An 18,598-nucleotide genomic window follows, 5' to 3' on the forward strand; every position below is an offset into this window, starting at 1 on the left:
CTAATGGTGGAGTGTTTGCCTAGCATACATGAAGACCCGGTTCCATTCCTCGGTACCACATACATAGAAAAAAGCCGGAAATGGTGCTGAGACTCAAGTGGTAGAGCTCTAGCCTTGAGAAAGTCCAAGGACAGTGCTCAGGCCCTGAGCTCAAGCCCAGGACTGGCAAAAACAAAAAATCTACAAAGAGTTCAACAAATAGGTAACTGAAATGAAAACAGCCATTTGTAAAAGCTTCTAGTAAGGCTGGGAAAAGGAGAGAGGCTAACGTTGTGGTCCCACCTCACAGAACACGTTAGGACATTGTATCTTGCAATCTCTAGAACTTCATTTCACAGATGGGGAGGAGATACCAGGCAGTTCCCAGGTTTGCCTCATGCAGCAACTGTGGAGTTGAAATTCGTGCCTGATTCCAAACTTAGGGTGGAAGGTGCTCCGTGTACTGCCAGCATGCCGAAGCTAGTTAATTTAATTGTAATTAATGGTAAATATTTGATGATCCTGGTCAAGGAGCTGTGTGAGCATACTGGTGATGGTGCCTTCTGAGATGGGGATGTCCCCTTCTATAAACTGCCATTTAAGGCCACTCATTTTCTTCAGTCCTAATTGTGAAACAGTTCTTGAGGGTAGCTGGGAGATTTGAATATCTCTGGAATGTTACTGTCTAGTTTGGAAATAATTTTGTAAATGGGTTTCTTCCAGGAAGGATCTGAGTCTTTCCCTGCAACGACAGCCCTGAAGAACTCCTGCAACGTCAAGCTGGCAACTTCCAAAAAACAATCCGGGACCTGCATCCCAAAGAGAACCCCAAGGAAGTGAGGATGTGAGACTGGAAGTACTGGCAGCTGAGAGAGTCCATTGGTGGAACCTGCCTGCTCCTCGGGGAATGGGCTAAGAGCATCCCCCGCCCAACAGACCCCTGATTCTGCAGCCCTAGGAACCCCATCCCCTTTTGCCAGACACAAACCTTAAAATGATGGTTCTGGTAAGAGGGCCCCAGGAATAAAGCCTGTTATAAATGTTCTCTTTGTAGGAGGAGTTCCTTCTGTTAACCGTTACTAAGTAAGTAGGAAACACTGGAAATCAAATCAGAGGTTCTTCCATCTCTTTTGCTTACACTTGCTGGTCCTGAAGCAAAGCAAGGCATTGAGGTCTACAAGTTCTGTAGCCTGACAACAGAGCAAAAACTCTAAAATGGTAAAACACCTGGCAGATCTCAGGATGGACAGCTGTAATTTGTTTTTATCTGGTAGCTGAGAGAAGATCCCGAAATTGTCATGTTTGTGAGTGATGCAAAGAACAATCTCAGGCCAAAATGAATTTCACTGATTTAAGAACAAACATACAAAGGATCTTTTGCTCAAAGCTAGAGCTCTACCATTTGAGCCACAGCACCACTTCCAGCTTTTTCTGTTTATGTGGTACTAAAGACTAACCCTGGGCTTCACGCATGCTAGACAAGCCCTCCACCACTAAGCCACATTCCCAGCCCAGGGGGGGGGGTCTTTTAAAACAAAACAAAACACCAATCCTACTGGGAGAAGATGTATTGCAGACCACATGGAACCCAGTGTATTGTCTTACCTCTAAGTCATTTCCCTTGTTATAGTGCATATTGAGAGCTCGGAAAAGTTCTGAATCACGGAGAAGCACCAGCATTTTGGGGTTTGTGACACCATCTGAAATTGCTTGCCGAGCAGATTTTTCCATTTGGATGTAATAAAACTCACGAAAGTTGCTGAACCACTTTATCATCTGAGAAGTTATGCACCGGTTGAACTGTGCAAACAAAGGGTCCATCAAGTCAGACATTTGCCATGAGGGGCTCAGAATCAGAACTACCAGTGCCCAGTTCGTTGCGGGATGAATACGGATGGATAGCTTCAACCAACACTAACCCTTTCCTTTGGAAAGACAACAGCAGCTGTTTCCTAATTATATGTAGTTGAGCTTAAAATCAGAATGAACTGCACTGCCCGTTAGAAAATAGTTTCTATGTGTTAGGTTCATGAAGGTTCTCACGCATGAGAATCTTTTCATGGTGTCTGAGTACAACTTTGAGATGACCCAGGGTCAAGGTCACTGTAGCACTACCACCATGGCAGCCTGAGTCTTCAACCTGGCTAAAGGCCATGGGAAGGAATAAGAGGATGGTGAGGGAGCAGTTTATTGGCAAACTGAAGTTGCAGATTAAATGGGCATTTGATGGGATCAACCAAGCAACAGAATGTAAAAAGACCTGAAAATTTATTATTACTATTATTATTATTATTATTATTATTTTAAACAGTCCTTAACCCAACATGCAGGCTAGAGACCTCACATGCACACAGGCAAGCAAGGTTTGGGTCTGACAATCAGTATGAATTTCTCTAATGTCACACATGATCTATATATAGTTTGGGTTGTGAAACAGCCAAAATATGTATTATATTTTGTATATTTGCCTACTCTCTATAGTCTTTTTTTTATAATGTTCCTGGGGGATAGAAACTTAGGCCCCAAGTTCCACTTAATAGTAATTTTCATCCTACTTCACCTTCCATGTTTTTCTGGGGTTACCTATTACTCAAAAGGCCTAAAAGTTCAAATACCCACATTTCCTAGTGCAAAATTATTCATGATTATTCAGGAGATTGCATGTGTTCCATCAGCTCTGTGAAGGGAGCTTGAAGGACCGAGGACCAGCCTTAATCTGGGCACTTGGGAGTTTTACTAGTAAGAGGTAGCAACTCAAGGAGTCTTTACCTGAACATCAGGGAAATAAGCCTTCAGGAGGTTGGAACTGGGGTACCGTGTGTAGAAGAACATTAGCTTGGCCTTCTTCAAGTGACCAGGGTGTAGGCCTTCCTGGATTTGTCTTAGAGTCAAGAAAAAAGTAACACTTCGGAAGAGCACAAGTTTAGACTATTTGCAACTATGAAAAAAGAACAAGGAAATCTGTTAAGGACCTTGTTTCCTAGAGGGAAGAATGTAAAGTGTGAAGGAGGGGGTAAATTGATGAGAAGCCAGCTTTAACAAGTATGTAGATGTAAAGTCAAGTCACCTTCCAGATAAGCCAATTTTAAAAATCTGTAAATGAGCTGGGTGTGGTGGCTCATGCCTGTAATCCTAGCTACTCAGAAGGCTGAGATCCGAGGATCATGGTTCAAAGCCAGCCTGGGTACTAAAGACTGTGAGACTCTTATCTCCAATTAATCACTAGAAAAGGGGAAGAGGGAATGTTGCTCTAGGGGTAGGGCAGTAGCCTTGAGCTAAAGAGCTAAGAGACAGCACCCAGGCCCAGAGTTCAACCCCCATGACCTCCCCACACACACACAAAACAATCTATTAAATAATGTTTACCAGATGACCAAATGGTGACTGTCCTGTTCTTTGTGGGTTTTATTTATTTTGGTCAGCCCTGGGGTTTGAACTCAAGGAGGGCCTGAGCACTGTCTTTGGATAATTTTTGCTCAAGGCTAGGCCTCTGCTACTTGAGCCACAGCACCACTTCTGGCTTTTTCTTTGTACGTGGTACTGAGGAATTGAGCCTAGTGTATACTAGGCGACTACTCTACCACAAGGCCACACTCCCTGCCCCATGCTGGGAGTTTAAGTAGGAGAATTTAAAAATCCCTTTAATGTGAAAAGTTACCTAGCATATGGCATGTATGAAATCCAATCCAGCTTGCTGTACTCTGTAACCTTTTAGGATGGAATGAGGGAGATGGTGCTGTATCCTAGATGAACCATTTTGAAATCCATCTATAAAACATGGTCTCCATTCTGGCTGTCATTCTAATGGCCTTGGCAAGCATCTAGCCAGCCTGAGCACTGCCACACACTGTGCTCAAACTCTGGGATGCATTCACCACCATCCACTCTCTGCTCCACTACCCCCATCTACCTGGAAGAACTTTCTCTGTCAAACTCCAACTCAGAAGCTCCATCCAAATCAAGCCTTTCTCCCCTTGGGCTCCCATGACTCCTTTTCAAGCCTCTGCTGTAGCAATAACTTTTACCGTATGTGTTGTCCCTCTGTTTAGATGGTTGGCTCTGTAAGGGCAAGGACTTTTTTTTTTTTTTTTTTTTTTTGCCAGTCCTGGGCTTGAGCTCAGGGCCTGAGCACTGTCCTTGGACTTTCTCAAGGCTAGAGCTCTACCACTTGAGCCTTAACACCACTTCCAGCTTTTTGCTCTGTATGTGGGGTACTGAGGAATTGAACCCGGGTCTTCGTGCATGCTAGGCAAGCACTCTACCACTAGGCCAAACTCCTGACCCCCCCCCTTTTTTTTTTTTTTGCCAGTATGGGAGCATGAACTCAGGGCCTGGGCACTGCCTTTGGGCTTTTTTAAGGCTAGCGCTCTACCACTTGAGCCACAGCTCCACTTCTGACTTTTTCTGTATATGTGCTACCGAGGAATTGAGCCCCAGGCTGTATGCATGCTAGGCAAGCACTCTATTACTAGGGTACCCTCCCAGCCTCAATGAATTACTTATACTCTTAGCTTATTGCCTTCCTGGGAAGTCTGAGGTTTGAGGCATTGCTAACACCTAACGCACCAGCAGGGGGCGCTCAAAGCACTTAGGCCTGGAGGCCCGGCTTTGGCTGCAGTAAGCACACTCCACCCCTTTCCTCCCTGCCGAGGCCATGCAGAGGACAGAATTGTTCCCATATGAAGACAGCTTCCAGACAGCACAGTCACTTCTGGAGGCTGGGCTCATGAGAAACAGCAGTTTGAGCAAAGCTCAATAAAACAAAAGCAACCTTCAAATATGTTCTCAAGAACTTCAGTCTTGTAAGATGCTGGTTGAAAGAGGGGTTTTTTTTTGGTCACACAAGTTTAAGGCTCCTCCATTCTCCTCTTATTGCTTACCATCATACTTCAGCATGTTAAAGGCTCCTAGAGTTTCATAGCAAAAAAGAAAAAGCTAACATGTGTTTACCTATGATACATTTCCTAACTCACCAACTAATAATACGCCAAGGGTTATTCTGAGAAACACTTTTATAGGACAGGGGCATCTGCCTAAGACTTGTGAAGAAGAGTCAGTAAGATCCAGACTGCTACAAGCCAGCCTGAGTCACATTTCCCAGGGTGGTGGTGTTCACTTCCACGTTCCGAGCACCCAGCGTCCAGCCTCTACAGCTGAAGCTTGGAAATTAATCCTTAAACGGAAGGCCTCTAACTCCTTCCAACTGCTTTTTTCTGGGTCTAGTCCCTAAGGAAAAACTATTCTTTTGACCCAGAAATTCCCAGTCCCTCATGTATTGCCCATGAATTATCTAGGCCATGCAAGCTTTTTATCTATAGAGCCACGGGGCTGGGGCAGCCACACCTTAGATGAAGTTATTCACCCTCTCTTTTTTTTTTAAAAATGCCAAGATAAGAAACAATTTATTATAGAGAGAAGAAAAATTTCTCATCTAAAATATAGAAATCTGTACAATTTTGCCACAATCAATATACAGGAACTGTACAAATTTATACCAGTTCATAATTTACCAAATAAAAGATGACTAACAAAGTTCACAAAATAGATGGTGATTTGTGGAAAAGACTTTTACCCAATTAAATACAAGGAAAGTTATTCACCCTCTGTGCCCAGCAGCATGGGTCATTAGCAGCCAAATCACAGGGCTCTTCCACCCATAGGGTTTAAGGTAATTTTGGAAGCTCATTTGAGTTTAAAAGCAAACCAAAGTCAGGCACTGGCGAAATATAGGTAGTAATACGGGCCTAATCAGTGCTATCTTGCCCCCATCACCATCTTAATGCTTTAATAGGTAATAGGGACATTTCACTTAATTCTGAGAATGGTAGATGGGACGTAGGTCATTCCGAGGACTGCAAAAAAATAGGTCATGGATTGATAGACTCCAGGAAGTCCCTGTCCTTTACCCCTGATTGTTATGATTGTTGGATCTCAGTAAGTCTGTATTCCTGGTTGTCCCTACTAGTTAACTTCTAATGAACCCTAACTGCACCCCCTTAGTTAACCTTAGTTTTGCTTCTGTAAACATGCTTTGCCCCATACCATGAGGCATCTGCCTTAAATGTGGTTTTTGCATTTATAAGCCTTATGCTAACAACATTCAGCACTGCAGATTCTTTGGGATGCTAGTCCACTTACAATCACTAGCTTTCTAATAAAGCCTACCCATTTGACCTCTCAAAATGTGGCTTCTCTGCATCTCACTGATGGAATTCCCATATAACACTGGTGGCTTATATCTGTAATCCTAGCTACTCAGGTGGCTAAGATCGAGTATCATGATTCAAAGCCTGTGAAACTCTTATCTACAATTAAACACCAAAAGTAGTAAGTGAGGGCTGGGAGCGTATCCTAGTGGTAGAGTGCTTGCCTAGCATGCATGAAGACCTGAGTTTGATGCCTTGGTACCACATATGTTGAAAAAGCCACAAGTGGTGCTGTGGCTCAAGTGGTAGAGCTCTCATCTTGAGAAAGGCCCAGGACAGTGCTCAGGCCCTGAGCTCAAGTCCAGGACTGGCAAAAAAAAAAAAAGTAGTAAGTGAGGGGCCGGGAGTTTGGCCTAGTGGTTAAAGTGCTTGCCTAGCATGCATGAAGACCCGGGTTCGATTCCTCGGTACCACATACATAGAAAAAAAGCCGGAAGTGGTGCTGAGGCTCAAGTGGTAGAGCTCTATAGAGCCTTGAGAAAGTCCAAGGACAGCGCTCAGGCCCTGAGCTCAAGCCCAGGACTGGCAAAAAAAAAAAAAGTAAGTGAAACTGTAGTGTCTCAAATAGTACTATCCTTGAACACAAAATTCAGGGACAGTGCCTAGGCCTTGAGTTCAAGCTCCAGGACCAGCACCAAAAATAAATACATAAATAAAAAATAAAAGCAAACAAAACCCTTTCTGACCCAAACGAACAAGTCAGTCATGGCAGAATCTGAAGAACCACAAAAATAAATGTACTTTCTCTAGATCATTAAGCCCTGGGATGTGGTTTCTGTTTGATCATATAACCAACTGGCTGTGAAAAACAAGAGAGGAAGGTGCAGAAATAACACTAAGAAAACCATGGAAAGGGCCTGCATTCCTTGGTACCACATACATAGAAAAAAGCCAGAAGTGGTTCTGTGGCTCAAGTGATAGAGCTCTAACCTTGAGAAAGCCCAAGAACAGTGCTCAGGCTCTGAGTTCAGGCCCCAGGACTGCCAAAAAAAAAAAAAACATGGAAAGGCTGGATTTGATGGTGTATGCCTATGATTTCAGCTATTTGGGAGGTACTGATAGGAAAAGCATGGTTTAAGTCTGACCTTGGGCAAAATGTAAGACTTAAAAGTAAAATAACTGGGGGGTGTGACTCAAGTAGTAGAGTACTTACCAGCGAGAAGCTCTGAGTTTGATCAAAGTAAAACCATAAATAAAATATAACCAACTAACCATTTATAGCTTGTGCAATATAGATATTTGTCCCTGCCTCCTCTTCAACTTCGAGTGTTCCTGTTCTAGGCAGTGACCACAAGAATTTCCATGACCAATAAAGGATATGTGAATGGAAGAGAAAGGAAGTGTGTCGGCCACCGTTTGCAGGCCATTCTGCTCTGTCTTCACTGAAGGAGGAAGGGGAAGGCTCTCCAGATGAGCTGCCATAAAAGGCAGGGAGAGGTGGTGCTGGTTCAAAACCCAAGAATGCTGGGCAGACTCTGCAGAAGGGAGACTTGAGGAAGATGAATCTTGGGGAGGCCCACGGCTCCAGTGACCACTGGGCCCATGACCTGGTAGCTGGTTATAAACCTGATTTTCCTGGATGTAGGAAGGCACAGTGAAGGAACAGTTACCTGGGGGACCCTGATAGGGTTTGGGGGCCCTTCCTGGAGAGAGAGGGTGTTTAGGAGACTCTAGAGGCTTAGTTAGCGACGAGCTTTCTAAAGGGATCCCAGCTTGTGGCTGGACCCTTCTGGGCAGTGATGCAGGAGCAAGTGGATCTTTAGAGCCACCTCCTTCAGGGGGCGACTGCTCACTTCTACTCTCTGCTACCAGCCCCTGGCAGCTGGTGCTCCGCTGGGTCAGGTTGTCTGGAAGATCCATTACCACCTTTTGGAACACAGCGTCCACAGCCTGCGCTACCACCGTGATCACTTCCTTCCTGAGGATCTCCAGCAGAGCCTGAGCTGCAGAAGGAAGATCCCCGGGCTCCTCAGGCTGCTGTCTACCTTCAGCTACCTTGTGGGTCTCTGCTCCATGGATGTGCTTGTTCGAGCTCTGGTACTGGGCACTGACAGCTACCCGGGGTTTAGAGCTGCAGCCATTCCTTTGCTGTGCACTGAAGGGGCCTCGTAGGCCCTGAGCGTGGGCCCCAGGCTTGGCAGACTGCAGGATGTGCTCTTGCAGATGTTGGAGCTGTTGCTTCAGCAGGTGAAGCTGTTCTCTCACTCGGGGACTTCCCATCCTGGAACCCTGGTCCTGGGCAGAGCGGGGCCTCAAGGGGCCTTGCTGGATAGGAAGGCTCTGCTTCCTCTTCCGCTCACGAGATTTCTCTGGACAACACGGACTGTTTGTGTTTGGGGCGTTGCCTGGCACCAGAGGGTTGGGGGACACACACATGCCTCGGATGATGGTCTCCACCCTGGCCCTCTTTGCCTGGATATGTTCATCCCCAAACCAGTCAGAGTCTGCAAGCATAGAGCTGGGGAGCTGAGCCCAGGAAAAGGGGGAGTCTCTGCCCAGCTCTTGGGAAGATGGGCTTCTCTCACCTTCCATTCAGGGTTCTGCCAGATGACAAGCACGTCCAGGCCTGAGGAGAAAGCAAGATGAGGATTAGATCTATTGTCTGCTTTCCAGGCACCCGCTCAGAGCTCTGTGAAGGAGCCCAGGGGCTTTGGGAACCCTTCTTCATCTGCACTCACAAGGATGGGAAGTGGTCACCAGAGAGAAACCTCAGATGTCAGGGAATACAGATGCCAGAGCTTACAACCCTCTGGGCTCCTAAATTAGAGACCTGAAGCGGTAGGGTATGGGTTTGTTTGTTTTTTTTTTCCAGTCAGATGGGCAAAGGAACTGCTTTGGGCTCTGACAAAATTCAGGAATCTCTTCAGAAGATGGACAGTGGAGCCAAGATTCTGAATGTCTAGCCAGCTTCCAGGCCGTGTTGATCAGGACCCTAAGGGATGCTTGTACATAACTACAGATGAAGCACAGAAAAGCGCCAAGCCTTGTGCATGGAACTAAATCAATGTAGATAGAAGAGCATTAAGTCACCACCTTTGCCAAATCACCCGGGGTCTATGTAATCTGAGGGTCCAGAAGGAATAGGGATAGAGACAGGGCCAGTGGGTTTCACAAAGCAGTAATGAGTAGAAATGTCATAGGCCACAAACTGGAGATGCAGCCAAACTCCACTGTGATCGGGTGCCCAGAGATGTTTATGCCCATGTCTGCAGCTCAGTCATGGAAACTGTGTCTGGGCTGAGAAACAGGAAGGCCCTGTGCTGAGGCCAGCCTGCTGCCCAGAGCCTTATCTCTGCAAGAGCTTGCAAGAAGTGATAGCCAGCTTTTCTGTCTAAAATGAACTAGCTAGCACTCTTGTTTTCTGCCAGGAGCTGCAATGGTTATGAGCTTTAAACGTAGCTTGATTGCTTCTCTGAGATTCTAAAAGGGTTTCAGGATCATTTTATTCCCAAAATATATAGAAATGGAATAAGATGGGGGAAAAAACACTTATAATGCTGGTTTTCTAAAAAAAATTATGGTTAACATTTTTATTAGCCTGCATTAATTGTACAAGGATGGTTAACAATTGGAGTACATCTTTTTTTCCAAACTATTTTTTTCCTGTGGACAGAAACAATGATCTAATATCTCATGTTGCGTAATTGTGTGTGTGTGTGTGAGTCTTGGGACTTGAGCTCAGGGCCTAGGCACTATCTCTGAGGTTCTTTTTTATTTGTTTTCTTGAGGCCAGTGCTCTACCAATTGAGCTACAACTCATCTTCCTGATTTTTTGGTGGTTAATCAGAGGGACTGACCTGGCTAGACTGGCTTTGAACCACAGTCCTTAGATCTCAGCTTCCTGAGTTGTGAGGTTTGCAGATATGAGCCATCAGTGCCTGGCATATAATTGTACGACTTTTAAAATGGCATTACAGATACATAATTCATAGTGCCCTTTTTTTCTCTTTTATGACAATGGATATAAACCCTCAACAGCTTTGTGAAAGGTGACAGTTGTCCATTGTATTGACAGCCCAGATCTATTTGTAAATTCTTGCTCTTTTTTTGTTAACATGAGCTTTTTTAAAAAATTGAATAAAATTAAAGTCTCCTTTGACAATCTTTTCCCTCTGTTTACTATCATCATTGTGTAAAAAATATGGTATGGAGGCAGAATGTGTGTACCCCTGAGCCCTCAATTGGCTCTGTGATCTTTTTCTTTCTTTCTTTTCTCTTTATTTTATTTTATTTATTTGCCAGTCCTGGGGCTTGAACTCAGGGCCTGGGCATTGTCCTTGGGTTTTTCTCAAGGCTAGCACTCTACCACTTGAGTTACAGCACCACTTCCAGCTTTTTCTGTGGATGTGGTACTGAGGAATCAAACCCAGGTTTTCATGCATGTTAAACAAGCACTCTACCAGTCTTCTGCAATCTCTCTCTCTTTCTTTTTATTTATTTATTTGTTTTTCTTGTCATGGGACTTGAACTCTGGGTCTGGGCGCTGTCCCTGAGCTCTTCAGCTCAAGGCTACTGCCACAGTGGCACTTCTAGTTTTCTAGTAATTAACTGGAGATAAGAATCTCGTGGACTTTTTATTTTTTTATTTTATTTTATTTTATTTTATTTTTTTTTTTTTTGCCAGTCCTGGGCTTGAGCTCAGGGCCTGAGCACTGTCCTTGGATCTTCTCAAGGCTAGAGCTCTACCACTTGAGCCTCAGCCTCAGCCCCACTTCCGGCTTTTTTTTTTTTCTTTGTATGTGGTACAAAGGAATCGAACCCGGGTCTTCATGCATGCGAGGCACGCACTTTAACCACTAGGCCAAACTCCCGGCCCTCTCGTGGACTTTTTAGTGCTCAGACTTTTTAGGGCTGACTTTGAACCAAGATCCTCAGATCTCAGCCTCCTGATTACAGGCGTGAGACACCCCACTGGCTTCTGCAATCTCTCCCAGTTTTCTCAGCCATACAATAAAAATTCCTAGGACGGGAATTTGGTCTAGTGGTACTTGCCTAGCATGCACGAAGACATGGGTTTAACTCCTCCTTACCATACACATAGAAAAAATCGGAAGTGGTGCTGTGGATCAAGTGGTGAGCACTAGTCTTGAGGAAAGCCCAAGGACAGTGCTCAGGCCCTGAGTTCAATCCTCAGGACTGGCAAAAAAAAAAATCCCATAATACCTACAGTTACGCAGGGTTGTTTTACAGATTCACTGAGTTATGTTCTTAGAACAATTCCTAATGTGTAATTAGAACATGTTTTTAGAATAATTCCTGGTATGTAATAATTGCTGGTGCTAGCTATTATTGTTACAAATGACATCAGGGTTAACATTACCACATATATCTTTGGGAACTTTCCTTCCTTCTTTCCTTCCTCTCCCCTTCTTCCCTTCCTTTTGTCCTCCCTTCCTACCTCCCTTCCTTCCTTCCTTCCTTCCTTCCTTCCTTCCTTCCTTCCTTCCTTCCTTCTTTCGTTTCATCTTTCTTTCACAAGATCTCTATATGTATCCAAGGCTAGCCTTGATTTCTTGATTCTTGCCTCTTTCTACTGAGTACTTACTTGGATTACAGGTATGCATGATGCCTAGTTATTCTATATATTTATTTCATTTTTCTTGCCAGTACCAGAGTTTGAGCTCAGGACTTTACACATGCTCAGTTTACTCAGCTGGCATTCTACCATTTGAATCATACCTCCAACTCTGCTTTTTAATTTTTATTTTATTTACATCATTTTTTGTGCTGGTACTGGGGGTTTGTACTAAGGACCTTGGCGCTTTCTCGTGTGTGTGTGTGTGTGTGTGTGTGTGTGTGTGTGTGTGTGCAGGCTTGAATTCAGGGCTTGGAAGTTGTCTCTAAGCTTTCTTGCTCAAGGTTAGCACTCTACCACTTGAGCCATAGATCTACTTTTGCTCTTGGGTGGGTAACTGGAGGTGAGTCTCATGAGCTTTCCTGCACTGACTTGCTTCAAACTGCAATCCTCAGATCTCAGCCTCCTGAGTAGCTAGGATTACAGATGTGAGCCAGTGGTACCCAGCCATCACTTAGTTTTGCTGGTTATTTTTGAGTTGGACTCTAGCAAACTTTTCTGCCTATGCTGTCCTTACTTCATTTTACTTTTCTATATTTCCCACATTACCAATGGATAGATATTGTAGTTGAAAGCACAACCACTATCTTTGCTTATTAAAAATTGCATTTCTGTTCAGGAGCTTGGCCTAGTGGTAGAGTGCTTGCCTAGCATGCACAAAGACCCAGGTTCAATTCCTTGGTACCACATACTTAGAAAAAGCCAAAAGTGGTGGTGCTGAGGCTCAAGTGGTAGAGTTCTAGCCTTGAGAAAAATCCAAGGACAGTGCTCAGGCCCTGAGCTCAAGGCCAGGTTGGCAAAAAATAAATAAATAAATAAATAAATAAGTATTGCCAGGCACTGGCGGCTCATGCTTATAATCCTAACTATTCAGGAGGCTGAGATCTGAGGATCACAGTTTGAAGCCAGCCTGGGAAGGAAGATCTGTGAGACTCTTATCTTCAATTAACCAACGAAGGCCAGATGTAGACCTGTAGCTCAGAATACCAGCCTTGAAAGAAAAAGCTAAGAGACAGTATCCAGACGGGTGGGGGGTGTGGGGGGGAGGGAAACGGGTACCAAGACATGTGAAAGGGTATCAATGTATGTGAATTAATGCACCTTCTATCTGGCAAATATCATGTAACCCTTTTACTAATTACAATAAAAAAAAAGAGAGACAGTATCCAGGCCCCAAGTTCAAATCCTGGTACTGACACACAAAAAGCAACAACCTGAATTTTCTCTCATTGACTCTTCCTTTTCATGTACACATACCTTAGTACTGGCATAAATAAGCCTCTAAGAAAGAAAGGAAGAAAGTCCTAGGGCTTGACTCAGGATCTGGGCACTGTCCTTGGACACTTTTTGCTCAAGGCTAGTGCTCTGCCACTTGAGCCATTGCACCACTTCCAATTCTTCCAATTGAAGAATTGAACCCAAGGCTTTGTGCAGGCTAAGTGAGCACTCTACCACTAGGCTATGCTCCCGACCCAACTTTTTTTTTCCAGTCCTGGGGCTTGAACTCAGAGCCTGAACACTGTCCTTGGGCTTTCTCAAGGCTAGCTCTCTACCACTTGAGACACAGCACAACTTCCGGCTTTTTCTATGTAGTACTGAGGAATTGAACCCAAGTCTTTGTGCATGTTATACAAGCACTCTACCACTATGCCAAACTCCTGGTCCAAAGCCTCTAAATTTATAGCAAATTTAGCTACAAACATAAACACAGAATACTGAGCTTATAAGAGAGCAGCAAAGTAGTAAGTTGGATTTTACAGCTAGTATAATGAGGCTGACATTGAATATCAGAAGAGAGAAGCTATGTTCTCCCCATGTAGCTGAAGCAGTGGAATTGTGGGCAGGAGCTGAAAAGGGATAGCCAGAGTCTACCACCTCCTTGGAACATGACAGCCTTTCTTCTTATGAGTCTGTGCCCTTCCCTGAGATACCCTGGGAATTTCCTGAAGCTCTGCCCAAGTAAGACAAAGGGGAAGGGCTACCCATGGGGCACTGGGACATTGGGGGAGAGAGCAGCATCCCACAGGCTGTGCCTCTGCTTCTGGGATATGTACACTCTTAGACAACAGCACACTGCAGCCTGTGCACTAGGAACCAATTCATAAAGCATGGTGGCTATGGAAGTTCTTAACTGACTGGTACCCTGTGAAACCTAGTAGACACTCACCCTCACTGCTGTCATTGATGCTCAATTCAGATTTATACAAGATTTATATAAGAAATCTTATTGCTATTTGCTAAAGTTCCTTCAGGTTCTTTTTCTCCCCCAGCTCTTGGGCTTGAATTCAGGACCTGGGCACTGTCCCTGAGCTTTTTTTTTGTCTAAGGGTAGCTCTCTACCACTTGAGCATAGCTCTATTTCTGTGTGTGTGTGTGTGTGTGTGGCTATGTGTGTGATTTACTGGAGATATGAGTCTCATGGTCTTTTCTGCCTGGGCTGGCATTGAACTGCAATCCTCAGACCTCAGCCTCCTGAGTATCTAGGATTACAGACATGAATCACCAGCACCCAGTTTCTTTAATTTTTTTCCCATCCTGGAGCTTGAACTCAGGCCTTGGGCTCTATCCCCAAGCTTCTCTGTGCTCAATGCTAGCACTCTACCAGATTTCAGGCTTTTGTTGGGAAAACAGGGTTTGTTTTTGCAGGGATTTTCCTCCATAGATTCTGTTATATTCTAGCTGGACCAGCCTTGGGAGATGCTACTTCCAAATGTGTTTGGAGAAATATGGAGGAAAATATCTCAGCCTGCACATATGTCTTTGGACCTCAGGGCCCTCCATTGGTGACTCCAAACCATAGATCCTCAGTAACGTTTATAAATGAATCCAGCTTTGTTTTACTCAGTGTCAACTAGCTTGCCATCCAAATACCAGCTGCCAACATGGGGGTGGTTAAGAATAGTGTGTGTCAAAGTCTTAGAATATATTTATGCTCTATTAAAGTGTTTTGATATACAATCACACCCATCTGTCTCCTCCTCTAAGAGGAGAAGCCCCTCTGCTTTGTTTCCAGTCTGCCAAAGGCTACCTCATCGGTCTCTGGTACAACCCTGAGCCACTCTCTTTACTGCACTGGCGGATGGTAGAACTGTGGAGAGTTGTGCAGGCCACACGCCTGTCTATGGACACAGAGTCAGAAGCCCCCATGGTATGTGGCACCATTGGCTGTAAAGCAATGATGAATTGTGAGTAGACTGTGACTGTGGATTGGAGTAGAACATGAATTCGCTCTATTGCAGCTAGACCTATGTCTAGCTCTTTCTGGACCTATGCAAGTCACTCCCTCTTTCCATACTTGTTTTCCATCTAGAAAGTGAAGTTGATGAGTTTGTCTCGGGTACAGTGAGGGTCTCGGTGGTAGGGGAGATAGTGAGGCTTCACGGTAACAGAATAAACTGTAGCATTGGTAGGGGCTCAAGGAGTATTTAATATTGTGAATGGCCTCGGACTTTTAGACTTCAACCATCATAACACAAAAAGAAAACGCATCTGGGGATGTAAGTAGCTCAGTGGCAGAGTGCTTAACTAACATGCACAAGACTATGGGCTCTGTCTCCAGCATCACAAAAGAAAGGGAAGGAAAGAAGAAGGAAGGAAAGAGAGAGGAGAGAAGGGGAAAGACAAAGAGAGAAGAAAAGGGAGAGAGCAGGGTATAGACCAAGCAGAAGGATACTGACATTTTATTTTGCAAATAAGGAAACAAAAATAGGCCTGCAGAAGATTACAGAATTCTATCATTTATATTTCATAAAATGAAAGAATTTTAGTCATTCTGCTTTTAGAAAAGGAGGCAGGGCATACCGTGCGAATAGATGTAGCTGTGTGAAATTTTCTTGAAGTGCCTTTATCATTTTTCTGAAAACATCACAGCTCAGTGTTAGGGACCTTCAGAACATGCTTACTTTTGGGGTGAGGAAAAAGGAGCCCAAAGAGGTAAAGTGACATACCCATGGCCACACAGTGGTTACAATGTCTTACTGGTATTTAGGAACATTTGGTGTTTCTGGACTGGGAGTGGAGCAACCCGGCCATTTAACACTGTAGCCACACTTTCTGTTGGTTCTCTTCTAAAACAAGGATGATAGACAGCCCCTCAACAAAGACTAGTGTGAGAGCTGATGAAAGAGTAGCTTACCAAGACTAGAAATGCACCTCAGGTCTGTGGGGTAAAAAATTAGGGAGTAAACTATTATAGCGGTAGAGCGCTTACACATCTAGAGTTTACTTGAAAATATTTCCAATAAAAATAGATGGGGCAAATATAGAAACAATGCGTTTAGTATCGAAACTTTCATAACAAGTATTCTATAATAATAGCAACAATAATAAAAGACTGTGGCAAGGTAAATGAAAGGGATGGTCTTACTCACCAAAAAGAATCCTCAGGGAGATCCCTAGTAGTGCAGAGGTGTAGTCCTCACCAGCCTTGGGCAGAGAGAGCCAGAGCCAGGAAGTGATTTTGGTTTCCCTGCTTCTTCCCCTGCTGGGCCTAATGCTGAGGCTGGATGAAAAAGGTCTCCTGCCCCTTCTCAATGCAACCAATGTACCAGCTGACAGACCTAACCCAGCTGGGGATAATGGGAGCTGTTTAAAAGCAGCCAACCAATATGGAAAACTTATGAATATGCAAACAGGGCCTTGATCCGATTGGCTGACCTGTGCCATTTCCCACCCCGACCCCAACTCCAAGTGTCCTGAGAACCAGATCAGAGGAGCGTCTTGAAATGTCATCTTACCGTGTTCTTTCCCAGGACCCACAGAACTCTGAATATTTGGAGACTAGATTGCCTGGCTTCTCCCATTGCTCAAGCCCCCAGTGGAAAGCTTCTGATTGCTGCATCTCAGTTCCTCACTGTGGCAGCTCCAAAGGGACTATCTTCCCCCTCTCCCCCCGCCCCAGCCCTGCCCCCAACCACACATCTCTCAAGAGACTGAATTTCTGCTCAATACCAACACATGGTGTTTCAGAGCTGCAGAAAGGACAGGCCACAGGGTCTCCCCGATATAGAAGCTGGCACACGTTGGGGAGGCTGGTTGCTGGGTCTAAAGTGCCCATCCCCGACAGAGATGAAGATATCGTCTTGTCACTCCTGCCCCTCAACATCACCAGAATCTTGCCATTTTCTCCTTTATTTAACTTGGGAAGTAAAGTGAATATTGTAAAAATACAGTGAAAACCAATGCACTACAGCTCAACTCATTAACATGGACAAATCCTCAAACATAATGCTAAAAATATCACAGAATGGGGGCGGGGAGTTTGGCCTAGTGGTGGAGTGCTTGCCGAGCATGCACGAAGACCTGAGTTCCATTCCTCAGTACCACATACATAGACAAAAGCCAGAAATGGATGGTGCTGAGGCTCAAGTGGTAGAGCTCTAGCCTTGAGAAAGTCCAAGGACAGTGCTCAGGCCATGAGCTCAAGCCCAGGCCTGGCCAAAAAAAAAAAAAAATCACAAAATGATACAGGAACTGTGATTCCCTTCCAAAATAAAGATTTCCATGGCTTATTTACCTATTCTATTTAATGACAACCAAATGGTGAGATAGATGAAATTTTGGTATCATAAGCAATGTTCAGTGACTATAAGGGCACGGTTTCTATTTCATAGCCCTAAAGTGGAAGGGCGGGCTATCATCTCACCCTCTGTCAGGTCAATAATTATATTCATTAAGAGGGAAACAGGATGTGAGCGCAGAGCCCAGATCATAGATATCAGACATACAAAAAAAAAAGAATCCTGGGGCTGGGAGTTTGGACTAGTGGTAGAGTAATTGCCTAGCATGCATGAAGATCCAGGTTATATTCCCCAGTACCACATACACAGACAAAGCTGGATGTGGTGCTGTGGTTCAAGTGGCAAGCCCTGAGAAAGCCCAAGGAAGGAGAAGGAGAAGGAGAAGGAGAAGGAGAGGAAGAGGAAGAAGAAGAAGGAAGAGGAAGAAGAAGGAAGAGGAGAAGGAGGAGGAGGAGGAGGAGGAGGAGGAGGAGGAGGAGGAGGAGGAGGAAGAGGAAGAAAAACACTGGTGAGTGCCTTGAGAGGCTAAGTTTGGGGAGTGTGGCAGTTCTAGGCCAGCACAATCAGAAAGTCTGTGAAATTATCTCAACAGAAAGAAGCTGGGTGTAGTCTTAACTATAACAGGAAGCCTAAATAGGCAGACTGTGGTACAGGCACAGACCTGGGCAGGAAGCAAGACCTTATGTCAAAAATATCCAACACACAAGAAAAGGACCAGGGGGCATGATTCAGTGGTAGAGAGCCTCCCCAGCAAGTCTGGGGAGAGACAGGGAGCTGCAGAGATTAGGTTGTTGGGTTTTTTTTGTTTTTGATTGGTCGTGGGACTTGAACTTTGGGCCTGGGCGATGTCCATGAGCTCTTCAGCTCAAGGCTACTGCCCTGCCCTTTGAGCCACAGCACCACTTCTGGTTTTCTGGTGGTTAATTGGAGATAAGAGTTGCATGGAGGGGCCGGGAGTTTGGCCTAGTGGTAGAGTGCTTGCCTAGCATGCACGAAGACCCAGGTTCAATTCCTCGGTACCACATAAATAGAAAAAAAGCCAGAAATGGTGCTGAGGCTCAAGTGGTAGAGCTCTAGCCTTGAAAAAATCCAAGGACAATGCTCAGGCCCTGAGCTCAAGCCCAGGACTGGCAAAAAAAAAAAAGTTACATGGACTGTTTTAGTGCCTGTGCTGGCTTTGAACTGTGATCCTCAGAGCTCAGCCTCCTGAGTAGCTAGGATTCTACAGGCATGAGCCACCGTGCCTGGCAAGGAAAGATTTTATTCAAGCTGACTACTGTGTGGTCTTTTCTTTCTTTTTTTTTTTTTTTTTTTTGCCA

General features: G+C 44.7%; 1 protein-coding gene across 1 annotated transcript; it reads right to left on the reverse strand.

Annotated features, from left to right (window-relative positions):
• Nucleotides 1–311: 311 nt before the first annotated feature.
• Nucleotides 312–8,853, reverse strand: Prox2 (prospero homeobox 2). Its single transcript, XM_090345367.1, is given in 5 exon segments — nucleotides 312–788; nucleotides 1,585–1,779; nucleotides 2,749–2,856; nucleotides 7,506–8,738; nucleotides 8,740–8,853. Coding segments are annotated over 5 exon segments (1,836 nt in total). The 3' UTR covers nucleotides 312–602.
• Nucleotides 8,854–18,598: the final 9,745 nt, after the last annotated feature.

The sequence above is a fragment of the Megascapheus bottae genome, chromosome 14 (genome assembly GCF_031878675.1).
Source record: "Megascapheus bottae isolate mThoBot1 chromosome 14, mThoBot2.hap1, whole genome shotgun sequence".
Taxonomy (NCBI): Eukaryota; Metazoa; Chordata; class Mammalia; order Rodentia; family Geomyidae; genus Megascapheus; species Megascapheus bottae.